Here is a 25,746-nt window from a genome sequence, read left to right as displayed (position 1 = left end):
TTATTATCTGCAACAGAAGATACTGTCCTTCATTTTGGGTAATTTAATTGTTCCTGGAATCAGGATTATATGACATCTGCCCAGCAATCAGCACAGCTGCCAACTTTGTGGTTAGGGGTTTTGAGAGGTTGATAGGCTTCCATGGCAAGGTACACAATTATTCCGTGAATTTTTAAGACAGTGACTGTTCAATACAATGGTAAAATTCTGACGATGGCATGCTGAAAAGGGCAACACCAACAAGGTGATACATTGTTTGCCTGTTTGTGTATGCACTGCCATTTTCCAGAGGTCAGGTATCATTAATTGGTTAAGCAGAGGTGTCTAATGATACTTAACTGGATATATAAGGTTCTTCAGCAAATGTCCTCACAGAAAGCTGTGTCTGAGAAGCAGTAGATGACTGATACTGATAAGAATCCTTTATGAATGTAAATATTTAGTAAGTTATAGCCAAGTTTTTAAAGAAACTGTTCCACTGCTAAGCCATCATTTTTTTCCAAAGGTTACATGCATTCCAAGAACATTTACCAAGGAAGGCACAAGCATATCTAAGCTTATGGATTATGTAAAATTCAGCAGCCTTTATCCTTAGAGAAGAGAATTATCTGGGCATTTTTGAAGATGTTAGTACAAGACTGTAAACTCTTTAAAAGAAGACATATTTCAGTAGCATTTTTCTTCCTACTGAATCATACTTTTCATGCAGAATGAGTGTTTATGAGAGTTTTAAATTATTTTGAGTGCATAGTCACAACTCTTTTATAGTCATAACTTCTTTCAAAGTTCTCCTTATTGTGAGAGGTAGCCTTGAGTGTTTTAAATCTACCCACAAAGATGCTATAATCATTCTTTGCAATTACACTACAATGCACAACAATTAATTACATCAAATCCTTCTCAAAGAAGTGTGTACCAGTGAAGAGATTGCCACAGTTTTATTTCTGACAATAAAAGAGTAGGAATTATCAGACACATTGGGATTTTACTGATCTAACATTTCTGTAGCCAGGTTTATAATCATATCTTTTTCCCTATAGGAAATAAATATCAGTTCTTGACAGGCATGATCTTTAAACAGTATTTCACATAGAGGAAAAGTATTTCCAAGTATTTTTTCATGTAAGAAATCAAGATCTGGATTTTTAGCTAGGTAACTCCAATGAGTGACCTGCACTCATTTGCAGTCTTGCTGGGATTCATGTGCAGGGTCTTCCCCTGAGAAACTGGGGTACATGTACCCTGAAGACTGCTGGTGTAGGTGCCGTGCATAGGACTGGATGAGGCTCAGAGTTGGTATCACTGTAACTTGGTAATATGGAGCTCAGGGCAGGCTGAAAGTCTTTCCCAGGATCTAGGTTAAACACTTAGGCAGCAAATTCATGCTGAACTATGCCCAGACACAGTCTGATACCCAGGTACCTTAAAGCTGGCTTTCAGTTTGTGCTTATGGAGTCCCTGGATTTAGATATACATCCTACGTTCACATACATGTCCTATACATGAGGCTTTTTTGTATAGGCATACCCAAGGTGGAGGTCCACTTCAAACCGGTGGAAAACATCTTCAGCATTGAAGAAAAGAGCTAGGGCTGCTTGAGCAGGTGCTGTACTACCAGGGAACTGAATACAGGGAGTGAAATCTGTAGTGCTGTCTGCACCCTAGGTGCATTTCGGGGGTGTATGTCAGACTAGCACTACTCTAGTCAGGGTATCTATCTGTTTAGTTTCAAATTTTAGAAATACGTTGGCAACCCAACACAGCCCCAGGACATCAACCAAAGCACTGTGAGTGGGAATAATCAAGAGATTCCCTTTGAAAGCTCATTTCCAGTCTGATCTAGATGCTAAGATGTATGCATCCATTCACCTAAGGAAATGCATTACACTGAGCATAGGTTTGGTCCCTCATGTTTAGTCCTCCCAATGCACCCCTGCCTGCCAGACAACCCCTGTCTGACCAAAAGAAAGTCTGAAAAAAAAACCAAGCTCAACAGCCACACGTGGCTGTTGGCAAGTTGACAAGAGGGACTTTTTGGAAAGAAGCAAGGGTTAGCTGTAACATAAAATATGATTAGTTCTTCAGAGTAAATGTTTCCAAGACTGATATAATCACCTGTCTTCATATCTTTATTTCCTTTCACAGAGCCATGTTTGACTATGACAAGAGCAAAGACAGTGGCCTCCCAAGCCAAGGACTCAGTTTTAAGTATGGGGACATCCTTCATGTCATCAACGCCTCAGATGATGAATGGTGGCAGGCGAGGAGGGTCACTCTGGAGGGAGACAGTGAGGAAATGGGAGTTATACCCAGCAAGAGGAGGTGAGTGCTGCCTCTTTCTTTTTACATCCTTGGTCATTATGTTAAAATATTTAATTTTTTTTCCAAAGACAGTGTGCATCAATCTACTAAAAGTCTGGAGAAAGTTGAGGAAAATGCCACAGTTATTTCAAGAGTTGGAAGATACAATTTTTGCTGTGAGATTTAAGGAATTCAGGCTGTTTAACTGTACTGAAAAGAAACTCAAAAGGTGACTCAGTTGTAGGGGATTAGTAAGTTCACAAAGAAAGAGGGGAAGAGGAAGAGATCACAGTCTACCAAAGAGCTTCTGCAGAAAGAGGAATAACCAGAACCCAAGCCTGGGAATTGGCTCTGAATTTGAAGTGGAGCGCATGTTTTAATGTCAGGGTGATTAGCCATAGCATCAAACTGTAATGAATGTCTTGACATTTTCAAATCAAGACTCTATGTCTTTCTTTTGAGAGACTAATAGAATTAAACTTCTCAGCCTGTGTGATGTAAAAAAATGATGCTAAATTATATAATGGTCATCTTTAGCTTCAAAATCTCTTAATTTAATCTCTGCTTGCCTGGAAACTGATGGACAATCAATATCACAGTAAATTTTTCATATAATGTAAATGAAGGAACTTTCAGCTGCTCTCCAAGCTAAATCTGAATCTTTGTTTGTCTGTGATGGATTCATGGTGACTGCTGGAGAGAGAACAGACATCTGAATCTCTCTCATTGTTTGTATTGTTTATTCTGTCTAGATGCTTTTGTAAAATTAGCCACAAGTCTCTGATAGTATCAGAAGGAGCACACAAATCAGTATTACTTCCTGCCTCTGTTGATAGTTGCTACAGAAAGGTCAAGAACTGAAAGGGTAGGAGGAAAATGAAATCAGTCAAAACATATTACAGCAATTGCTCTTTTGCAGCAATGCTCTCACACTGAATATAAACTTTTTATTCTTAGCTATTTCAGCTTTAGCATTAATATAAAAAAATATCATGCCCATTTTTTATGATAGAGAAATGGGATGCTTGATACTCTATAGAGCACCTGCTGCTGTTTCAAGAGAGTTGGCCCAGGTACTAATAGAGTTTATGGTACTCATTATTCTAAATCATATAAAAGTAAACTGAAAGGCCATCAAATACCTTGTTGACATGAGCCCTGTAAGGACCTTATTTTCTCTAATCATGACCATATTTGAATAGCAACCACACCTGGTTTTTCAGCAAAGAGCAATTTTGAAGTTGGATAATAGATAGAAATAAAAACTAGGTTATAACTTTTAAGATGGAAAAATGTGCTCATTAACCAGAGTTAGTCTCTAGATATTTAAAACAGAATACTTGCCTGCTACAGTAAACACTGTTGTAATGACATGATTGGATCACACATGGAAAAAGAGGGAAGTTTATTCAGTTAACACTAAGGAAAGTGTGTGCACAAAGCTCACTCACAGTGTGGTGTCTCCTATGAAAAACTACAAAAAGCTGTCTTACATAATTGGAGAACTATACAGGGGGAAATGGCAAAGCGAAGCAGCTAATTAAGATGTGGAATTGTATATCCTGTAAGGTGGAGAGGTTGTATGTGCCTAAAGCTTATTGGGTTACCTGCACAGTGGTGTTTTCAAGGACAAAAGATAGAGGTTCTCTAGTCAAGGTCAGACATATAAGAGAGCCTAGGAATAAGAGGTAGCTTAGGAAATGCCAGGAGAAAACAGAATGAAAAAAAAAATTAAAATTAAAAAAAGAAAGATGAGACAAGATGAAAATAGGTTAGTTAGAGACTAAAAATAAAAGTCTTGAATTTTAAAAGATGCAGGTATAGTTACCATGCTCTCCACTTGTCATCCTGATTCTTTACTAGTGAATCTGAGAAGCTTGGAAAAATCAATGGCATCTGATTTTCTGTCTGCATTAATATAATGACATGATGCACCTGAGCTGGGATGGGAGGACGTTGCTGTTATTTCATAAGGTTTCAGTGTCACAAGGTTATTTTTATCAATGCACTGAAAAGTGAGTATTGTTTCTTTTCTGTGGATTCTGGATGATTCCTCAGAGCCAGTGAGACTGATGCACTCTTGCCAGCACTTTCTGTGGTCATTTACACCACCCAAGGGGAGAATGAGAAATCAATGTGCACAGGGTTGAGTTAAAGAAAATAAAGCTCATCATATTTGACAGAATGTGCTAATTCAGAGTTGAATTTCCTTCGCAGGTATGCATTATTGACTGCAAGAGGCTTTATCTAAAGGCCTGGGATTCATCTGACTAAATATAGGGTACTAGGGCATGGAAACCTTCATTTAAGCTGTTGACTCCAGAATGCTATGCATCTTATAGTTTATATGGGATTATTTCTATAAACATTCTGTTACATGTCATTTAACAAATGTAATATCTGTCAGTAAAATATTGTGATAGAAAGGAAGGAATAAAAGAAAGTCTGTAGCTGTTTCTTGGGCTGTGACTAGTGAAAGCCCAACTTCCTACAATGCTCTAAATTGAAAGGATTTTATATTTGTGTTATATTTTTCAATCTCCCATTCATTTCTGTATCTTTTATTATAGGGTCTGCATTTTCTGGGGAGTTGTATTGGTGGGGTTTGATTTTGGTGTTGTGCTTATATTCCTTTTCCTGCCTGTGGAATACTATCCTGTGGGATTTTGCGCTTTGATGTTTTTTGCACTTTGGGCCAGGGAGAGGCTGTAGAGATCCAGGAATTGTTAGTTCCAGAGTTAGTCTCTTAGTTGTCTGCTTTGCTATCTCAGTTCCTGTACAGAAACAGCTAAGATATAATTACTGCATTTTCCATGAGTTAAATCATTATGGAATAGCTCTGAAAGCCAGTGACCACTTCAGTTCTGTTTTTGAGAGAGATATACACATGTACACAAATATATGTATATATATATGTATGTATATATATAAACACATAAAGCAATAACAAGTGTATTATATTACTTCTCTGAGGTGCGGTGCAATGGTGATTGCTTTCCATGTATTTAGGGTTTTTTTATTTTTTTACCGGACAACCCATCATGCAGTGACATTTTAGCATGAGCTGATTAGAGAAATTTTGAATGATAAATCAAGACTCCTCTATGACATATGTGATATACCAGAAGAAATCATAATTTTAAATTATAGGGGAGCTGCCACTCATTATTGTCTCCAGGATGTTGGATACATTACCAAACTATACCTCTCAGTGATTTAATAGCATTTGAAAGATTTTTTTGTCCTTAGATTTCAGTGCTGCTGCCAACGTGTGGACATGTTGCCTTATTTATGGTTAAATTGAAAAGTCAGGCTTTAAAAGGGAGTTCTGGAGGGCAGCACTGCAGCTAAAGGAGGTTACTGAAAGAGGCAGCACAAAGAAACGGGGATAGCCCCATGTTTCTCCACTGATCTGTGCAAGGACGAAATCTCATGAACCAGTGAGCCAATGACCTCTGTGGAGATTAACAAAAATTAAATTCTCAATACCCTTCAGTTCTTAAATCCAATTGCAACCATTTCTACATCTGAAAACAACATTTTGTCCATTTGTCAGTATGTATTTATTGTCTGATTACAGCTGTTTTTCTCAACCACGAGATTGAGTAGCCAATTGGGTAGGAACCAAATATAATGCTATAAAGGTGTTGTGGTATTGTATCATGTTGATGTTGGGAAGCATAGGACTTCAGCACGAGAGGTTGCAAACCACTTCAGTTGCAATTTACCAGTCACCAAATAGTTATTTATAGTATTAATCAATGAACATTTCAGGCCAAATTTTTCTTGGTTCCACATCTTCCCAAAAGATTTATCCAAGCTATGTTTAAGGTGACAGTAGGGCACAATTATATCAGGCGGGATGTCCAGGGTGAGGAGACATAAATACCAGCTCTGTACCAATGTCTCAGGCAGCCTGCAGTGTTGCCAGTGCACTATGTTTATGTATGTGAATTGCTCCCTTATCATTGAAAATTACTATTTATACTAAAATAACCAACAGAATTAGATTTATACTGGATTTTTGTTACATTTACATGTATATATGTAGAGATTTAGATTAGAATTTCTACATATGCTGTGCTTTTGATCATGAGAATTTTTATTTGCCTCGTTGTCCTTCCTATTATTCATATGAAAAAAAAAAAACAAATTAAGCTTCCCATAAAGAGCAGCAGCAAGCTGAGCAATCTATATCTAAGATTGCCTGCCATGGAAACACTCACATTAGAATGAACAAAATGCACAAAACCAATATGCATAAGTCAGAGTGTATTAAACTCCTAGACAGATACTCTAATTCAGTAGTAAAGAGATTTTAATTTGATGTAGCATTGATTTTCCACCTCCAGTTCTTTTCACTTTTTCTTTACTGAGTCCCTGCACGCAGACAAGCTCCTACATTGCAAGCCCCCCACAACAGCAACCTCCCACCTCACGAATGTCAAGCTTCAGTATTTTCTATGATGTGTGCATATCTGCTTGACTTGAGTCTGTGGGTCTGAAATACAGCCTGAGATTTCAAGCAGATTGCCCCAGAATGGCTGAGCATAAATTCTCACCACTTTTACTACCGCAGACAGTGAGGATTTGGCCTTAAAACACTGAAATAATTACATTAATCTTTCTATTGTCTTTAAGATGTGCAGTCACAAAACTGCTGTCAGACTGGACATCATTCTAAGATACCCATTTTTAGATAGTCTAAGTACATCTGACTGCAAAATGTTATGCGACTTATATCTCTGTTATTACCAGCTGGAGGTATATGATGGTACCAGCCTGATATTTGTGTTCTCAAATACACAACATTCTCCCCACAAATGCATGTAACCATGCTCTTCTTTCAGAGCAAAGTGGGGGGAAAAGTACATACAACTTTTTGTTTCACAAAATGTTTGTTTCACAAACATTTAAGGACAAGAAACAAGAGGTTTTCCCAGCACAGAAGTCCCTGTGGGCAAAAAGCCAGCTTAAATTTGTTATTCTGCTCAGCTTGGCAGAAGGGCATGTTTATCCACTCAAGTGAGTTTTGTGTTTAATGGTTTCCTGTAAATTGTCTACCTTTCTAAACATCCCATAAGATTTTAATCCTTAGTTGCTAAAACTTTTTAACATGGCATAATCATGTAAACTTTGTCTAAAATAAGTTACCTGACTATACCTACTAATCTAATTGGAAAAATTAAGTATGAAATAAAATTGGTATATATACGTAGGTATAAATCTCTTCCTGTGCTCTTGCAATGATGGAAGACTTTTGTGCCGAAGGAAAACAGCTATTAGCTTTTAAACAGAAAAAGATTGTTCTACAATTTTATGAGAATTCAATTCCTAATGTCACTGGGTCTACTCTTTTCATAAATATTGACCAGGTGATGAACTGCTCTCTATAAGCAAGTCACTGACGGTGGAGAGCTGAACCAGAGCACATTCTCTCCTACTGAAAGATACGTATTCCGTTGCAAAAATGCTACTTCAGGAATGCTCAAAAATAATTTTGAGAATGGGAATCTGTTGGTGAGCTCAGACGTCACATGAACAATAGTAAGCAGTGCAAAGGATGGAAGCAATAAAAAGCTATGAACTGAGACCGCTGATTTAAACTATAAATATTATGTATGTATTTTGACTTATCTCTCACTTGATGGGCAGGCAAAACAAATATAATGCAGATGACCTGGAAATGGAGAAGCAAGATAAGAAGAGACATACTAATAAAGATACAAAATATAGGAAGCTCTTTCAAGTACCCATTTTGCATTGCTTTTTTCTATTTGCTACTCTCCTCACTACAGTACTCATGCTGGATTTGGAAATAACTTTCATTGTGCAAAACACCTCAATGCAAAATCTGTGGAAATTAGGCTACTGTTACAATTTTATTTCATCCTTGAAACCAATTTGCAATTTGCATCTGTATTGTACATCAGTGATGGATACTGTTATTGAGGATTAAAGCATGTCTCACTTCATATTCTACATCTCTGCTTTTAGAAAGGCACTGACAAAACCAGTCCATTAACCTCCAACAATGGGCAATCACAGTTCATGTCTTGTTGAGTTATATTTGATTTTTTCCTTGTTTCCAGCACACATGAAGAACTGAAAGTCTCATTTTGAAAAATCCCACAGGCCCATTTTGAATAGCTACATGTGACCAGAAACACAAAAGCAAGTTGTGCTTGGAGAATGGGTGGGAAGATGGAGGTGAAATCCTCATCAGTTGTGCTAGATGGTGTTCAGGATTCAGAGCTTTTCAGCTCCCAAGTTACATTTGAATGCTGAGAGTAGGTTTCTTTCAACATTTCTTGAAATCTCTTTTAGTTTTGGTGACCCCTCAGGCACTTTTGAAAATGAGACTTGAGCCATGAATTTGTTTTGGAAATGATATCTATGCTTTTCTGATCCCTTAGGTGTAGCTGTATCAAGCAAATATGTAATTAGAAAGGGGCACAGCAGCAATGTGTACATCAGGCAAGTCAGGGCTGCATATCTGGGCATCTGCAAATTTGGCAGACAGGAGTCTTCCTCCTTCACTTTATGTTTTTGCATAACTCCCCATAATTCTGCTTTGTGCAGCAGTGGTGAATGAAAAATTGTTTCAGTTTGAAGTGAAATGCTCCTTCCTATATATAAGCAATTTCTTCAGATGATGGATCAAAATGTTGTTCAAGGGATAGTAGGTTTGCTGTCAGATAAAGCAGTGTAAGGAATTTACACTCATATATAGACATTCACAGTATCAGCTGCTGCAAATAACCCTTTGGACCTAAACTACTTTTTAATTTGGGAAATAAAGGCAGTCAACTTTATTTTTTCCTTAAATATAGCAATTGCAACCCTGAAAATTCAAAAGTGCCAAAAATGTTTGAATTAGTGTTCCTTTAAAAAGCGTATTTTCTAAGAGCTGGATCAATGAATCTAAAAGAACTGGTATTCAAAACTTTGTATCTTCATCATTTTAGTTCCCTTTTTAGTTCTGTCTATGGCAAAAGTGTCCTGGTAGCCCAGATGAGAAATTCTGAGAACATCAAAGTTCACTGCAGTCCTGCACCTTGACCATTTCAACAAAGATTAAATTTTTGAAGAACCAAAGCTAAATTCAAACAGAGTTCTCCAGAGCACGTAAAACCAAGGCTTTTCAGAAACTTAGGTTGATTCCTTCAGGAAAAAGAGAGGTTTGTTCCTGCCACTAGACCAACCCACTGCCACAATTCAAGTCCCAAACCAAAGACGTGAAGACAATAGAGAACCTGAGCTGAAGCACTTTAAGAGCATATTATAAATTGGACAAAACCATTTGGTTTGTCCTAGCCTTTTTCTAATAGCTAACCTATTTCTTTGACAGTTCAGGCAGCAACAGTGATGTAAGCAGCCTGAAACATAGAAAATTTCAGCTCGGAAGTTTACAGTTCAGCTAAATTATAAGTAACTGAGAACAGTTTTATTGGGGAAGGTGTCAGGAAAATTGTAATGGGAGGCAACACTGTGTGCTACCCTTAATACGGTGTCAGATGATGAAAGGTTTGGAATATTCAGTAGGCATGCTGAGCATATATGAACATTGTTGCTGTGTTTGCCTGGAGGATTAATGACACTTAATGACACTATTTAAAAATTTCTTAAGGCAATGCAGAATGTTTCTGCAGTTCGTTATCTGTCTGCTATGCCTCTAGAAAGCAGCAATGCCTCCATGGCTGCTAATGCAAGTTTTATAAACTTCATAATATTCACTCTTCGGGGTTAATTTCCAAATTTCTTTATGCAATGAATGTCATGTCAGTAATGGCTAGGCTTCGCGAATGAAGATTTGGGAAAGGCTCTATCCACATTTGTTACAAGCACGCTGGTGGCTGATGAGGCCAATACGAGATAGACATGTCTGATTGCAGAAGGCACAGCAGAAAGACTCCTTAGATGGTATATTCTGCAAGACACGATTCTTTCTGCGTTGTCTTTTCTCCTCGAGAGTGATCCTGTGTGCATTCTCAAAGGAAGCAGCAGCGTTATAGATGCTCTGTCTCCAGGCCTCCCAGTTGGAGGCCAGAGTAGACCAGTTATGTAGATCAATATGGCCAAGGCTGAGATATTGTTTCAGGGAGTCCTTGTATCTTTTCTTTGGGGCTCCTCTCATGCGGCAGCCAGTGGCAAGTTCACCACAGAGCAGGATCTTAGGAAGGCGTTGGTCCTTCATCCTTGAGACGTGTCCTGCCCAACGCAGTTGTGTTCTCAGCAACATGGCCTCTACATTTGTGACTGCTGCTTGTTCTAGAACAGATGTATTGGTCACATAATCTGACCAGTGGATGTTTAGGATTGTACGGAGGCAGTGTTGATGGAAACATTCTGGGAGATGCAGGTGGTGGCGGTAAATGACCCATGATTCAGATCCGTATAAGAGAGTAGACAGAACAAGGGCTCTGTAAACACTGATCTTTGTACTTTTATGCAATGAATAAGAAATAGTTAAAAACAGATGTTTTAGGAAGTTAGGCAGGGCTGGAATGAGTTTAAATGTTAACACAGATTCATAAGTAGAATATTGTGTTCATTTGTGCTAATTATTTCCTCTGAAGGTATCCATCCTATTTAGGCAATTACACAGCCTCAAGTCTTCATTTTTACCGGTACTATCAAGGGACTTCATCTGCTAATTTTAGTTTGAGACTGTTCATGGCTTTTTAATAACATAGATTTAGTTTGAAAGCTGCATTTGAGCTGTTTCCACGTGAATATTCCACATGTACAGAGAAATGCATTTAATCTAAATTTAAACTGTAGCTATAGTAACCAACATTCACTGTTTTTCAGTAGGACATATATAAGCCTACTCAGACAGAAGGAAACATGTTGTGTTAATTATCATTCTATCAAAACCCTTGAGTTTTTATTTTTAAAAATAATTATCAGAAACTCTATATTCTTACTACCCAGACTTAGAAATCAAAAGATTTGCAGGAATGTATTCTATTGACATGTGTGGGAAACTGTGAAAGTTAGAAAAAAGGGCCATATGAGGACCGCTTTGGAAGATATAACAAACCTCACTTTTTTCCCAACTATTTGTTGTCCAATAAAAACACAGTATTGACCTCTTATAAGCTAGCTTTGCAACACTCAACTTAGGTTTCCTAGAGCAATTACCAATTTAGACAAATAGGGCTAGAATTTCAATTTCAGATAGATGATTGGATTTTTTTACTTGAGCCAGTGGATTATCAGATTTTTTTTACTTGAGTCAAGTGATAGATTCTGTAGATGATCTTGCAAAGGTAGGAGATTTCACTTTTACAGTAATGTCCATATTAATCAAGGTAAGGACATGACTAGCCTTATATTAAAGTGAATTGTGGGATTCACTTTACATTATTTGTACGATTTAAAATTTACTCCACCGTAAAGTACACTAAGGTGCACAGCTCATTCTCTCTCTCTCCTTGTTTCATTCCTCTGACCAGAGAATAACGCTAAATTTTGCCTCATTTTTGAACAGCTTAAATTAGAGAGAGTAAATCTGTCCCTGGCATGCTTTTCCCACACTCCCGTGTGTGTTAGGAGGCAGAGCTGTTCTGCTGGTGCAGGGCAGCCAAGACTCCTCAAACCCAGTTCTGTGTTTACCAGAAAACTGGTGCTTGGCTGAGGAAGAGACCTCTCTTTTTAATTTATGAAATTTGCTTTAAATGCTTGCTTTATGTATAGTAAGTCTTGGGAGAGCAGATATCAAATGTATCATATAAAATGCTGATATAATCAACATGTGTTTCTTCGTTTGTGTTTTCTTATTCCCAGAGTTGAAAGAAAGGAGCGTGCACGTTTGAAGACAGTGAAATTCAATGCAAAACCTGGTGTAATTGATGCAAAAGGGGTAGGTAAATAGTGAAACCTTTTGACATTGCACTTTGCAAGTGTTTTATAAGTTTCAGAGTAGAGAAAATTTTAGCATCATAAGGAATATTTAGGTTGTTGCAACAAAGATCTACAAAATAGCAAAATATAGACAGGAGTTTAATATATATTTAAAATTATTTTATATATTCTAATAAGCTGTATATTTATATATATAATATATAATCTTTGAAATATTCAATTATTCTTTTTATAATAATACTGAATGACAGTGCCTCCTAACAGGAAGATACAAAAAAAATTAAGAGCATTCTGTGACAGCTGTGATTTTAGTTAAATGAGGGAGAGGGAAGAAAATACTTGAAAAATTAATGCAGATGAATAACCGTTCAATGAAATAGGGCCAGAAGTGTAAATTCCCTGGTTTCAAAAGCTGTTAAAACTCAAATCAAGGGTTGAAAGTTAAGAAGTCCCAGATGCAAAAATTTAGAGTTTGGATGTTCTACTTTGACAGTTGTGACAGACATTGAGCACTGGTGTGTTTCACAGCAGGCACAGTGGCAAACCAACACAAAAAATGAGAGTTCCCTTCCACCAGTGGTGCCTGCAGAGAACAGCATTCTTGCTGTCACCACTCCCCAGCATTGCTGTGATTGTACCCAACAGTCAGCAGTTCTCACTAGCCTGATCTCTAATATCCTGTGTGTTGCCATCTGGCTAGCAAGCATTACAGCATGAGAAATGCCCACAGTCCTGGCTGTTAAGGTATATTTTTCTTCAGAAGTGTAGCTTGCAATTGTAGCAGTAGTAAATACTTGACATTTGCAGGGATTTATTTTTGAAAACAGTCCAGTTGGCATGCATGGGATTTACAACTAAGGGCTTCTGTGAGCAAACTATGAGACAGAGATTCAGAAACCATCAGGAAAAAGTCCTGTTTGGTTGGAAAAAAAACGGCAGGGCCAAAACTGTGTGATGAGAGGACATGGTCATAGATAGGTGCTAGAAAGGGAAAGAACAAAGTGGTTCAGCAGGTCCCTTCCAGACCTGCTGTTGCTGTGGCCTTTGCATAGTTTGAAATACTCATTCTTAATCTCTTCTTGCTTCACTTTCCCTCTATAATGAATAATTTCTTTATCCCTGTTTATTCCATCCTTTCAGACAGATTAACAGCGTAAGAATTTCCTCTTGCTACGAACACACAGTTCCTAGGGCAGTAGTTTCCAAGCCTCTATATGCCAGCAAAATAATATTTCAGACTTTCAAATACTTTCCTCTTACAGCTCTACAGAATAGTTCCTGAATTCATTTGCAATTGCACTGATTGAAACCAGTTTTCCAGACTTATAAGGCACACAGAATCAGTCTTCAGCCTCTGAATATTATTTGCACATGCAGATAACTTTTGTATAAAATACATAACAAAATGTATTAAGAAAGAACCAATTCATCTCATTGCACTTCTTCAGGAGTCAGAATTCTGGTTTTAAGTTTGAAAGGACCATGCTTTACAACCCTGTAAATTAATGTTGCTGCTTATTTGGGGAGATAATAAGTTTTATATTGCCAATAAAATCACTTGTTAAATGTCTGTTTCCTGTACAAAATCAAAGCCTCAGGGGAATAATTCATTCATATAACTAATGGTCCTTATTCCTGTGAGTCTGTCAAGAATTTAATTAGCTCTTGATTCCCCAAATAGTTTTTCCATTTTTATCATCAGTGTAGCATTAATCTTCCAGCCACTCAACATCATTGTTTGTTTCAGTGTTTAGGAAATTGTGCAATTGCAGACCAAAACCATTGTACCCTTTTGGAATCAAGCTTTCTATTTTAGTATTTGCTAAAAAAAAAAATACATAGATATATATATTTCTATATTTCTATATTTATATATTTATATATATACATATGAAGTCTCACAATTTCAAAAGTTTTGGGGAAAGATAATGGAGGCCTGTGATTGAAAGAGCACAAAGAAAAGGAGGGTTAACTCTTAAACTAAGCATCAACACATAAAATGTTTGAGTACATATTTGAATATACATGTATGTTCATTTTACGGGTCAGCATTTCCATTTGGTCTTTCAGTGTTCAAAAAGAAGTGGTATAAGCTGTCCATGCTTTATTTTTTTACCTTTTTTTTTTCTTCTTCTTCTTTAATCTGGAAGCAATTCAGCCCAAATAAACAGGGCTGCAGTAGGCCCAGGAAAACTCTTTTGTCTCAAAATTAAAATCAAAATTCAGATAGGACTGAGTTTATGTGTGTCTGTGGCACCTTTGGTTCACACATTCATGACTGTGTGGGCAAGTGGAACTGTCTTAGTTTACTCTAAAGATGAAACTGAGAGAAGACTTTTCACGGGATATTCCTAAATTTGGCCAGGAAATATGCATATAAGCATTTCTGAAAAAGAACCAAAACTTAACTGAATATAGAGAATCCTTGGGGGGGTTACCCTCCTGCAATTTTACCTGAATCAGTCCACTGGACACAAGTCCTTTCTTCCCCTATAAAAGCAATGTTCAAAAGCTAATAACATGCAGCAAAGGTTTCCTGAGGTAGTACTACAATTTCTTTGCAATAACTCTGATTTTAAAGTAGAAAATGTCTAGTTATTCTACAGATTTATAAATTCTTAGGCATTTTCATCTGTTTATACCAATTTTTTAATCCCAAATCTAGAGATAAGATGCAAAGTATTATGCATAGTGTGACATTTGTAGTTGATCAGCACTCAAAAGGTGTTAAGAATGCTCAGCAACACAGTTGACAAACCTATTAACAGGGAGAGCTAAAGGATAGTCTTTTCAAAGGCCAAACTTGGGTGCATTACTTCATCTAGAAAATTAGTTCAGCACTTCTTAAAAATGTGGTTTAGAATATTTATATCACTTTAAGTTTGTTTTATTTGAGTCCTCGAATCCATGGCTTGTGAAATTAAAGTCTATAAAATCAGAGTGGATACAAAAACAGTGAATGTGAATCACAGTTAGGGAGATCCAGAGAAACCTTCTGATCTCAGGTTTAAATACGGCAATGGATAGTACCTTTCCATGCAATAATTAAATTCTGATGCTCATTATTACAGGATGTTGTATAAAAATAAGTAGGAATAAAATAAAAAGGAATTAGATACATTAGCAAACAATGGAACCAGTGGTATCTTTTAACATCTGATTTCAAGAAGCAGAGAGGTTATAAACAGGGAAGGATCATGTTTCTTCTATTTTTCCATTTAAACATCTGCTATTAGACTTCAAAAAAAGCTACTGGGCTAACTGGATCTCCAGCTTAACCCAGTCAGGCTATTTTTCTTTCATATTCTGTTTATTTTGACCAAAAGAAATTATTTTGACCAAAAGAAACTTATTTTTTCAGGTTCAGAGACATCATCCAAATCTAGGTCCTATTAGCATTTTTAAAAATATCAAACCAATTACAGATGTTAACACCTCTGTTGAAAGGAAAGGAATATAAATACTGGTATAAACAGTTTCATTTCACCAAGCAAAGATTGTGCTTTTGTTGTGTTGACCAAATTCAGCCTCTAGTTTCATTCACATAATTGTTGTAGCGATCTTCAGCAACTTTTCTCGTTGTTAAATACAGTTATGATTTCCTAAGCATGTACTATCTCAGTCTTTGGGGATTACTGGTCTGTGGATAATCAATGGAAAACAGAACAGCCCAAAGGTTTATGTCTGATATTTATCCTGGAGGAAGCTACAGAAATTATATAAGCACAAACTTAATTAATTTAAAAGTATGTTTTATGCTATGTTGAACTCAAGATCATATCCCAAGTATCTTCTGATGCTCACCTTTGCACCAAAAGGATCAGAACATATAGCAGCTGTGACGAGGGTTATATATCTGCCAAAGCAGCATACTGAATTCTTGGTAACTCCCTACCATAAGCTTCAGGCTGAACAAAAGTAGCCTTTCCTCTCCTAATCCTAAAACTCACAGGTTTTGTTTGCTTTTCAGACTTTTTACTGAATCAAAAAGAGTGTCAAATGATGGAAATATTGCAGAATGAAAAGAGATGAGCCAGTAATCTGCTTTTTTCTTAACTGCTGTAATTATAACAGGTCTTTCAAGAGACAAAAATAGCACCTTTTGCTTTTCTCCCTGTCAGATCATATACACTTCCTTGACTATCTCTTCAAAATATTTTTACAGTCAAACCCATAGCTCTTTGAAAGATCTTTAGCAACATCTCACTTTTACTAATATTCATGGATGTTGCCTGTTTCCAGAGAAGTGTTTGAATATCTGGAAACATAATGTTTAAGTAAAACTTGATTTTATACAGAGAATTGTTTTTTGATACCACGTGCCTTTTCATTTCACACTTTATTTGGCCAGTGACTCCACAATATTGTCTTATGGACAAATACCCAATTTCATTTCCCAAAGAAATGAAAGTCATGTCTCGCACAATCTCTCAATTTTTAATGTGTGTGTCAGGGTTCAGGGAGGTATTCAGCCCATGTTTACTGGGCAACATTTCCAGATGGGTGCCTGCCCTAGTAAGGCTGCTCAGCAGGGTGCCAAATGGATGAGGTGCCTGCCAAGGAAAGGAACTCTCCATTCCTCCAAAATCCCTCCCAGCAGCTCTGCTGCTCATCAGCAGTGCAGGTCCTGAGCTGTGACCCACACCATATTGCTCCATCAGTACCCATTAGGTTTTTTTCTATTCACTTAGATTGTCATCCTAAGTTCTTTTCATATTCCAGTCAGATCACCTACATCACACTCAGCCAGCCTCTTCAAATGTCTCCGAATGCATTTATTATGACAGTCAGAAGCTTGATAGCATTTAATAATATTTCTTATGAGCAGATTCTGTTTACAGATATCACAGCCCTGCCTGCAATGTGAGGTCGTCCTCTTGTCTTGTTGTCATTCTAGCAAAACTGCACTGAGACACGGAAGGAAAAAGCAAAACTTGACTGAGGTAGCAAAATCTGTATCGTGGAGTAAACAAAACTCTCTGCATACTTAATGCACCTCTCCTCCAAGTGACTGACATAGGACCCTTTTGACCATTTATTAACTGGGGGGGGGGGGGCGGGGGGAGAAACAACCAAACAACAAAAAAACCCCCCACCTATTTCCAAACAATTGATGCTCTAAAAAATCATTATATTTTCATCCTTAGTCATCAAATCAGAGCAAAAATGGTCTGTAGGAAACTCAGGTGGCCACCAAATCTAACCCCTGCCCTGTCTTCTATGACTTCCTCCTGTCTCCCAGATTTGTCTAATCTCTGCTTAAAGACCTGCCACAGCAGATATTTCATATTCTTCCCAAACAACCCTTTGGTGCTTCACTCTTGTCATCATTCAAAATGGTTAAAATGCTGCAGTTTAAGTCTGTTGTTATTTCTTCTTCTATGCATGTATACGGAGACTGGATTATTTGTCTTCATTGTCACAGACCAGAACCTGCAGTCACAGCTGTCCTGGTCTCAGGTACAGAGACTGTGCTAGTGGTTCACTGTGGCAGATCTGGGTGTATCAATGCAGAGAAATAGGTGAAAAGCTATTCAACTGAATCCTTGATTTTCAGAAAATATAGCAGTGTATTAGATTGTCTGTACTCTGTCTAATGAAGATTTTTTCTAACATCAGTGTTTTACTAGGCTTAAGTTTTCTAAGTATAAAGCTTCATCATCTTTATGGAGAAGCAGTTCTGTAGTCCGTAATCTAAAAGTTTTCCACATTTGCAGTGGATTTTAACCACCTTTTTGTTGCACTTCTTTGCTAAAGATATTTGACACGATGAATGGATTTCCTAAAGTGTTTGGTACTGGGGTAAAAGTAGAAGAAAATACGCAATCTGAGTACATTCAAAAAGCTGCAATTTCAGAGAGCCTGGTAACACCCAGCCTGTAGTTTATGGTGTCATCCTTCTGGGAGACACAGAGGGGAGACCTCATCACAGTGTAAGACTTCCTCACAGTGGGAAGCAGAGGGACAGGCATTAATCTCTTCTCTGTGGTTACCAGTGACAGGACCTGAGAGAATGGCCTTAAGTTGTGTTAGGGAAGGTTTAGGTTCAATGTCAGGGAAAGGTTCTTCACCCAGAGGGTGGCTCGACACTGGAACAGGCTCCCTAGAGAAGTGATCACAGCACCAAGCCCAACAGAGTTCAAGAAGTGTTTGGACAACACTCTCAGGCACATGGTGTGATTCTTGGGGATGGTCCTGTGCAGGGCCAGGAGTTGGATTTGATGATCCTTGTGGGTCACTTCCAACGCAGGATATTCTATGACTCTATGATTTTATCTCTGTTGGATTTAAGTTCTGTCAAAGGCTATAAGACCTTTGGGGGTAGCATTAGGTGTCATGGAAGAATCAGATCTCAGCATCATTCCTGTTTGTGGAACAGCTTGTTTCTGGTAGAAGACAACTTCTCCCCATATCGGAGGAAAAGCTGGATCTCATTTTTCCAGCTGCCCTCACCCTTTCATGCATTTTCACATCCTCCACAGCTCTGTCTTCATGCTTCATGATAGCACGGTGGCAAGCATTGGATACTGGCTGCATTATTGAATTGATCTGACCCTGCATTATTGGACTGCCCTGACCATTCCCCTTGAGCTGAACATTTTTTGCTCAGCGTTTCTCCAAGGTAGATTAGAAATACTGCTGTCATCAGCATCAACTTCACTCATGTGCTGAAGTAATCAAATGAAATTCAAATGATAAAACAGCACATAGCCAGGAAAACTTAACTGTACAGTGTCTCATTGCTCCAGGATATCTTGAGACACTCCACAAAGACATGCAGTAATTTAATAATAATGTATCTTGGTCCTAGGTCACAATAAAATAAAGGAAAACAAGTGAGTCTTCAGTTTTAATTTATGTCATGGTAGCAGTGTTGACTCTGGCAGGGAACTGGTATGCCTTAAGGAATCTATTTTTTTAGAAAGGTGAAATAGTTCTTGAAATTGTGAAAAATAAGGTCAAATTTGAGGCTTTTACTCATCTGAAGAGAAGAAATATGTTTCCATAGCTTTCTTTGAAAAATCCAGTAGAAGTAGAGTATTTGAAAGAACTTCTTTCCAATTGAAAAACATACTAAATTAGAAAACCTGTGGGCCTGTTTTCCATTTTTCATTTTATTGAGAAGTACAAATTCTAAATATCTGCAATTTGTAAGCATAATGAAATAGAGTAGAAACTATGAGAAATAAAGGATTTGTTGTTGAATTTATTCAGGTGATGAAAAATATTTCTGTCTGTTGGAAGCTTATGAGTCAAAGAAAATACTAATAGAGTAATTTTTTCAACTAATGAGCAATACAAATACATGTATTTTTTAGATTTTACATTTTTTTCATCCTGAGAATTGTGTGGAGTTTCATTTATAGGATAATATTATTTCTTAGGTGGCCTCCTCCTATTAAGGAGTATAGTATCTGTGTTTTCTATCCCACAAGAAGTTTGTGCCATCCCTGCTTAGGTAAGAGAATGCTTAGGAGAGTCACTGACATGAAGATATAGAATGCAATGTTTAAATGGGTCACAGATTAAATATAACAGGGTGAAAATTTACTAGCACAGGTAAAATACAAAAGTTTAAAGCTGGGAGTTAATTGTTTTTCTTCTAAGCTGTTTCAGCAGAAATTTTTGCTGAGTTAAACTTCGTGTGTGTGCTAATTATAGAACTTGCTGTCCAATATCCTGAATTAAATGGTAGGAAATTTGCATGTATGTATAGATAATGCCATAAGTACTTGGCTTTTCTTCTAAAAAATTGGTTGAAAAGAAAAATTTATAGTATTGGCATTAGCTTGTCAAAGAATTAGAAAGAGAACAAGGATTTCTTCTTGTAAGATTTTACACAAAGTTCCAGAAGTGCAGAGTTAAACATTAACACTCATCCAGAAGATACGTGCTCTATATTTCACGTTTATTTGCTGTTCACTTAAATTTAAGCATCTCAGTGATGATTGTCTTAGTAACTCACAGGCCATGTTTGGAAGATTACAGGGGCACAAGAACTGCCGACCTGGATCAAAGACAAAGTCCATCTGTGAGACTGGTCATGTGAGATGCATTACAGGAAGATACAGCAGCTTCAACTCCTATGCAGACCTCAAACTAGTCTCTCGGAGATTGACTTTGGGGTTTTTTGCCCATGCCTTTATTTATTATAATGTTAACTGTAAGGCCTAAATAAATCAATGCTTTAAATGAAAACCATTAACCTGGTATGATTCACTGAGGTGAATCCTGAGCCAGACCCTTGCCGTAAGTCAGCCTGCTACACCAGTCACCTACAAGTGCAAGCACTCTTCCTTTAACTCAAAAGAGAAATTCAAAAGTTTATCTTATCCAATTATCTTTCCGTAAATAATTTGAAAGCATGTAGGTATTTTAAATCTTTCTCCACTCCTACATCACAAAATAAGAATAGTAAAGATCTTTATGCAACTTATTTTTATGCAATGGTCCATTTAATGCAGTAGTTTGCACTTGCACAGGTGTACAGCATTTGATTGCATAAATGATTCCACAAAAAAGAGTAATAAAGGAGCAACCTGGGGTTTTTTTAATAGCACAGATAACTAACACCTTCTGTGTCTTTACTTATTAATGAAAGTAATTCAAAAGACTGCATAGAGACCAAACCCCTCAATTTCATTTTAAAACCAAAGAAACACCAGCAGTCAATGGAAATCAGAGTTATGAAAAAGATTTAAGAAAATAGCTGATCAGAAGTGAGGAATTAAGATCAAGTGGATGAAGGATTTTCCTACAGAATACTGTAGCAAAACCTGTGGGTCTGGCCTCTTTTGACATTGTTGTTGCATAAAGTGTGTTGAGACAGGTTCACATGTATGAGGATTTATTAGTGGGATCAGTAGCTGATTACATTCATCATCTCTAACAGGGAAAGTTACTTTTTGGCAAAAAATATTGAACAGAATAGAGGAACATTTGGGACAACATTGCCAAACATCCAATACACTTTCTGAAGTTAAAGACTTGAGGAAGGAGAGAAAAACCTTCACACTGCCCATGTGGCTGCAGTGAGCTTGGCTAGGTCTAAGCTTGCACTGGATTGCAGCACAACTCCGTGATTCTGGGTCTGTCAGCATCTCATCACAAAAACATGGATATTAGAGCTAGGAGACGCTTGTTGTTTAGCTCTTTGTCTTTCACCACCCCCTTTTCTTCAGGCACTGCAGTGTTATTCCCCACAGTACTTAAGACTAGCAGATTTGTTTTAAATGCGAAAAAATGATCTAGGATTTTCCACTTCCCTTGGGGTAGATTATTCTACATCCAAATTGATTTCACTGTCAAGGAGCTGTCTTATTTTCATTCTATTAATTTCAGTGCTTCTGTTTGAACAATTCCTTCCCACCATCTGTGTACAACCTTCAGATACATGTAAATGACCTTGGCTGTCACCTATGCAAGTTTTTATGTTGGCGTTTTAATCTTGCTAACAACAATACCATCCAAGTTAGCACATATGAGTACTCCCTTCATACCTTGCACCAATTTAAATACATGTTTGCAGAATTGCTTTTGCATTCTTTCTTGAAAGTCTATTCATCCTTCTGTACCCCTGGTAGTTTGTGTTGGTTTTAACTGTCGTTTTATTAGGAATTAAAATTGAGTTGCTGGCAGACAAGTGGCAATAAGTCAGTCTTAGAAAAAGATTATTAAAATTTCTACTCATGAATACTAAGCCACACTACCCTTTCTTGGAGAAGCTATACAGCATGAAGCTTTTAATCAGGCTTGTACATTTTCATTTTTGATTGCCAATACCCAAATCTCCCTGCAGCTTCATGGAAAAACTAATCAAGCAGTTATCTTCATCTGAGCTCCTTCTCACCCAGTTTGTTCTCACTTATCAAAAGAGATCATCATGTAAAAATTCAGTAAGGAATGACTGTAGCCCAGGCATTACTTTTCCCAAATGCTCGAAGTATCTAAGAAAATTTAAGGCTGAACTCAACAGAACAGGTATGTCCTTCCCCTTCCATCTCATAAAAAAGACATAGGAAAGTTGGCAAGTGTTGCTTGCCACCATATATCTGTGTGTTCAGACTGTGAATGAAAGATCTACATCTTAAAGAATATACTGTGGTCACCACACAAACAGGCTTAGAGTTGCCACTACCAACTCCTTAGCTTAGCTTCTGCATGTCTGCATGCAGAAATGCTTTCTGCGTGTGAACCCAGTCCTTGGCCAAGTTTGTGGTTAAACCAGGAAAGCAAGAATTGCTCAGTCGTGTTGGTTTTCCTCTAGACTTGTCAAGTCATTTAACCTCAGTATACTTCGTTCTTAATAAAAGAAACTATCATGGCCTGATCAATAGTATCCACCAGGTCATAGTGTAGTCTTGGTCCCCACAAAGTGACTTTAGGAGGACACTGCCATGGTCCTGGTATTGCAGATGGGACAATGAGGCAGAATGTGCCAAAGTGTGTTTTGGCCCATGTCCCCCATGTTCTGGCAACTTCAAATTCATCATGTGCTTGGTATTGCCAGGTGAAAAAGCCCACTGTAAAACCAGATATGTTTGGAAGGAGAAATAACAGTGAGAATCTGTTACAGTCCAAAAGCTTGATTTCTGGTGTCAGTGCAACTTTTTGATACGATGGGAGAGATCTAAAATGTAGAGGTTTAACAGTGTTTGAGTGCCCAAAACTTTATTAAAGTCAGTATTCAAATGAGTAAAAGAATGTCCCTAATGCAAAAGGTGTCAATTAAGTATAGAGAAAAGGATTGCAGAGACACACTGTTGATAATAAATTTTGTATATTTTTACAGAATGCTGTGTAAGTAAGGGTTTTCATTTAACTTAGGCCAAAACCAAGTATTAAAGCAGAAGAATAAAAAAAAACACATGGCAGATGAGAACCAGTAAAATTAATTTCTCATATACGCTGCTGGACCAATCTCAGAACAAAACTGACATCCATAATCATGTGACATAGAAACTAGGTTAAAGCATAGCTCAAACTGGCCTAAAAATAGATGATATGTGAAATTCATCTACACCCTGTAAAAAAAAAATTTCACAGTCAGTACTCTGGAACAGCTTTCTCACAGGTGATCCCTGAACACTGCTTCCCAGCTCATGACTGAGGATTAGCATTGGTTGAATGAAATAGCAAAAGAAAACATTCCCAAAGTAGTTGGGAGTTTATTGGCTTTTAGAAGACAGAGTTGCTGTTAGAGAACCACAAGAAATCTTTCCCAAAGATATTAGGCTCTTCTGCAAAGCATAAAGAGGACAACCTCTGTCAAGAGCACATTTAAAAAAAATTTGCAAAGAAGCTCAAAGTAAACAACAATATAGATGCCTATTTCAGTATGATGCAACAAGACGCTCACTGTTTTCTGTGACGTTTACCACTACAGAGCAACTTTTGAAATTGGATTGTTTATTTAATGTTACATGAAAATTTTCTTTAAAGACCACTATCCTGTGAGCTGATGAGTAACATATATATGACTGCTGTGCCTAGGGAAAAGCACTTAAAATACAAAACTAACGTTGACACAAAAAAGTACTGAATTGAGTTCTTGAGAAAAAGAAACACACAGTGGTTTAATGTCTGTCACAACCAGGGACGGTTGGTATGTGCGACTCAGGCTTACATAACTGGGGACATCCAGGGATACTTGGTCAAGCAAGAGTGCACATCACAATTATTTTCCTTGGCTTCTTCAAAACAGTCTATACCTAAGTAGTATCAAAGAAGAATTCCAGCCAGTACACCAGTGAAAGCTTTTCTTCACTTTTTTTCTTAGAAGAAACTCATTTTCATCACAGTTCAAACGCTATGAATTATGTCACTGTTTTGTTGCCAAACAGTCCTTGAAAATTTCATTTACCTTTTAGTCTTCAGCCCTTGTCTGTTTAAAGTGCCTACTAATGTCAGCTCCTAGGTTAGTGGTAATCTGTGTGAACTGATGGCAGTGACGTATGAAAGTAATCTATTGCACAGGTGTTTCACTGCCAGTGAAATGCCCAAGTCTTTTGCCATCACAGGTTTGTATATCATTCTTGGCAACAAACTTGACTTGTACAGGAATCCATTTTAAGGCCCTTTTTCACTGACTCAGAAACTCTGCCTGCATAAATGCTGTTGAATCAAGCCAAGCTTGCTATCACAATTTCAATTCCAGTCGCAAGCAACTTCTGCATCGAACAGAGAGATGTAGGTAAATATCTCTGTCTCATTTATCCTACATCTACTTCACAGCTTTCCAGAAAAATAGGGAGCCCATGGCTTCAGAGTATTAGACAGGCCTTGAATTTTCCATCCTATAGGAATAAAATTTCTCATATATGCATCTGAATTTTGCAATTTAACCTTGCCACAATTCCTCATATGCATGATCCTTTCTTAAAAAAGAAAATGTGCACTCGATGTTGGTCTCTATTCCTCCATCAATGGAGCAAAATCTGAAGTTAACACCGTGCGTGCAATAGAAACACGGTTTTATCCTGTATGGCTCCCTCTTCTCTCTTTGCCAAGCCCCTTGTCTCTATACATTAGAGATATAAATTGTGATATCTGTAAGAAGCATTTTGCTGAGTGTCTGCAGGATTTCATATCCTTAGGGTGGAGACCGTCAACCTGAGTTTAATCCCATTTATACTGGATACAAAACCAAAATCAAGGCTCCTGTCTCTGGTGTCTTGTGAAGAAACATGCACTTAATGTCCAAGAAAATAAGCACTTGGTACGCCCATTCAGTTAATACCATGGACTAGTTATTTCTATAAGCTTTCAGAATCAACCCCTTTTTAGTGTTTTATAGTATTTTACAGTTTCTTTCTTATTTTAAAGATGAATGTTGTACTACACTGTGATAGTATATATGGTCATTAACATGAATATACACATTTTTTAATGTAGAGAAATATTTTCACATGCATAAATATATTTTTATGGATTTAATATAACTAGAGTCAGCTTTATTTTAGGAACAAGGCTTTTTACAGGTGCAAATGCCGTGACATAGTTGCACATAGTAGTCATCTGCTATGAATTGCTAGATTTTGACCATCCAAATTGAAATGGAACAATATCTTATTAAAAAGGCAATGCAGTATTCAAAACTGCAAAAGAAGAAAGAGTTTATATAATACTATAGTATATCTGTCTAATTTGGTGTACACTGTTAAATCATGCATAAGTGTGAAAAAAATATATGCTTTTCTGGTGAAAATGTACTTTCTGAAGTTTTTACTCTAGATTGTTGGGGGAAAAATTGAAAAAGAATATATATAAATGTTATTTCTCATATAACCTCTGTGAAACAGAGCATATTTATTTATCAATTTGATAACATTCTTTTGAATTCCAAAGTGAAATGGCATTCTGTAATGAAGTGATTGTCATTTTAAAACCCCTTTGCTTTTTGAAGTGTTATTGTGTACATATAGTTTTTTCCCTTTAAAAGTGTAATGCCAATAGTATTACTATGTCAAATTCAGATGAATCGTGACAAACAACATTTTCACAAACAGCAATTTTAACATCCTTTCTTTAGAAAAATAAAAGAAATTATCACAAAAAACACATTTTAATTTAATT

At 37.1% G+C, this 25,746-nt stretch overlaps 1 protein-coding gene across 24 annotated transcripts in view; it reads left to right on the top strand.

Annotated features, from left to right (window-relative positions):
• DLG2 (discs large MAGUK scaffold protein 2) overlaps positions 1–25,746 on the top strand; it is an 847,901-nt gene that overhangs the window by 794,693 nt on the left and 27,462 nt on the right. For all 24 annotated transcript variants that reach the window (XM_032678105.1, XM_032678098.1, XM_032678102.1 and 21 more), the window contains 2 exons: positions 2,146–2,322; positions 12,094–12,169. In XM_032678105.1, coding sequence (XP_032533996.1) covers positions 2,146–2,322; positions 12,094–12,169 — 253 coding nt within the window. The remainder of the gene's footprint in view (positions 1–2,145; positions 2,323–12,093; positions 12,170–25,746) is intronic.

Source organism: Chiroxiphia lanceolata, chromosome 2 (genome assembly GCF_009829145.1).
Source record: "Chiroxiphia lanceolata isolate bChiLan1 chromosome 2, bChiLan1.pri, whole genome shotgun sequence".
Lineage (NCBI taxonomy): Eukaryota > Metazoa > Chordata > Aves > Passeriformes > Pipridae > Chiroxiphia > Chiroxiphia lanceolata.
The sequence above is the reverse complement of the archived record's forward strand: the minus strand, read 5'-3'. Positions and strand labels throughout refer to the sequence as shown.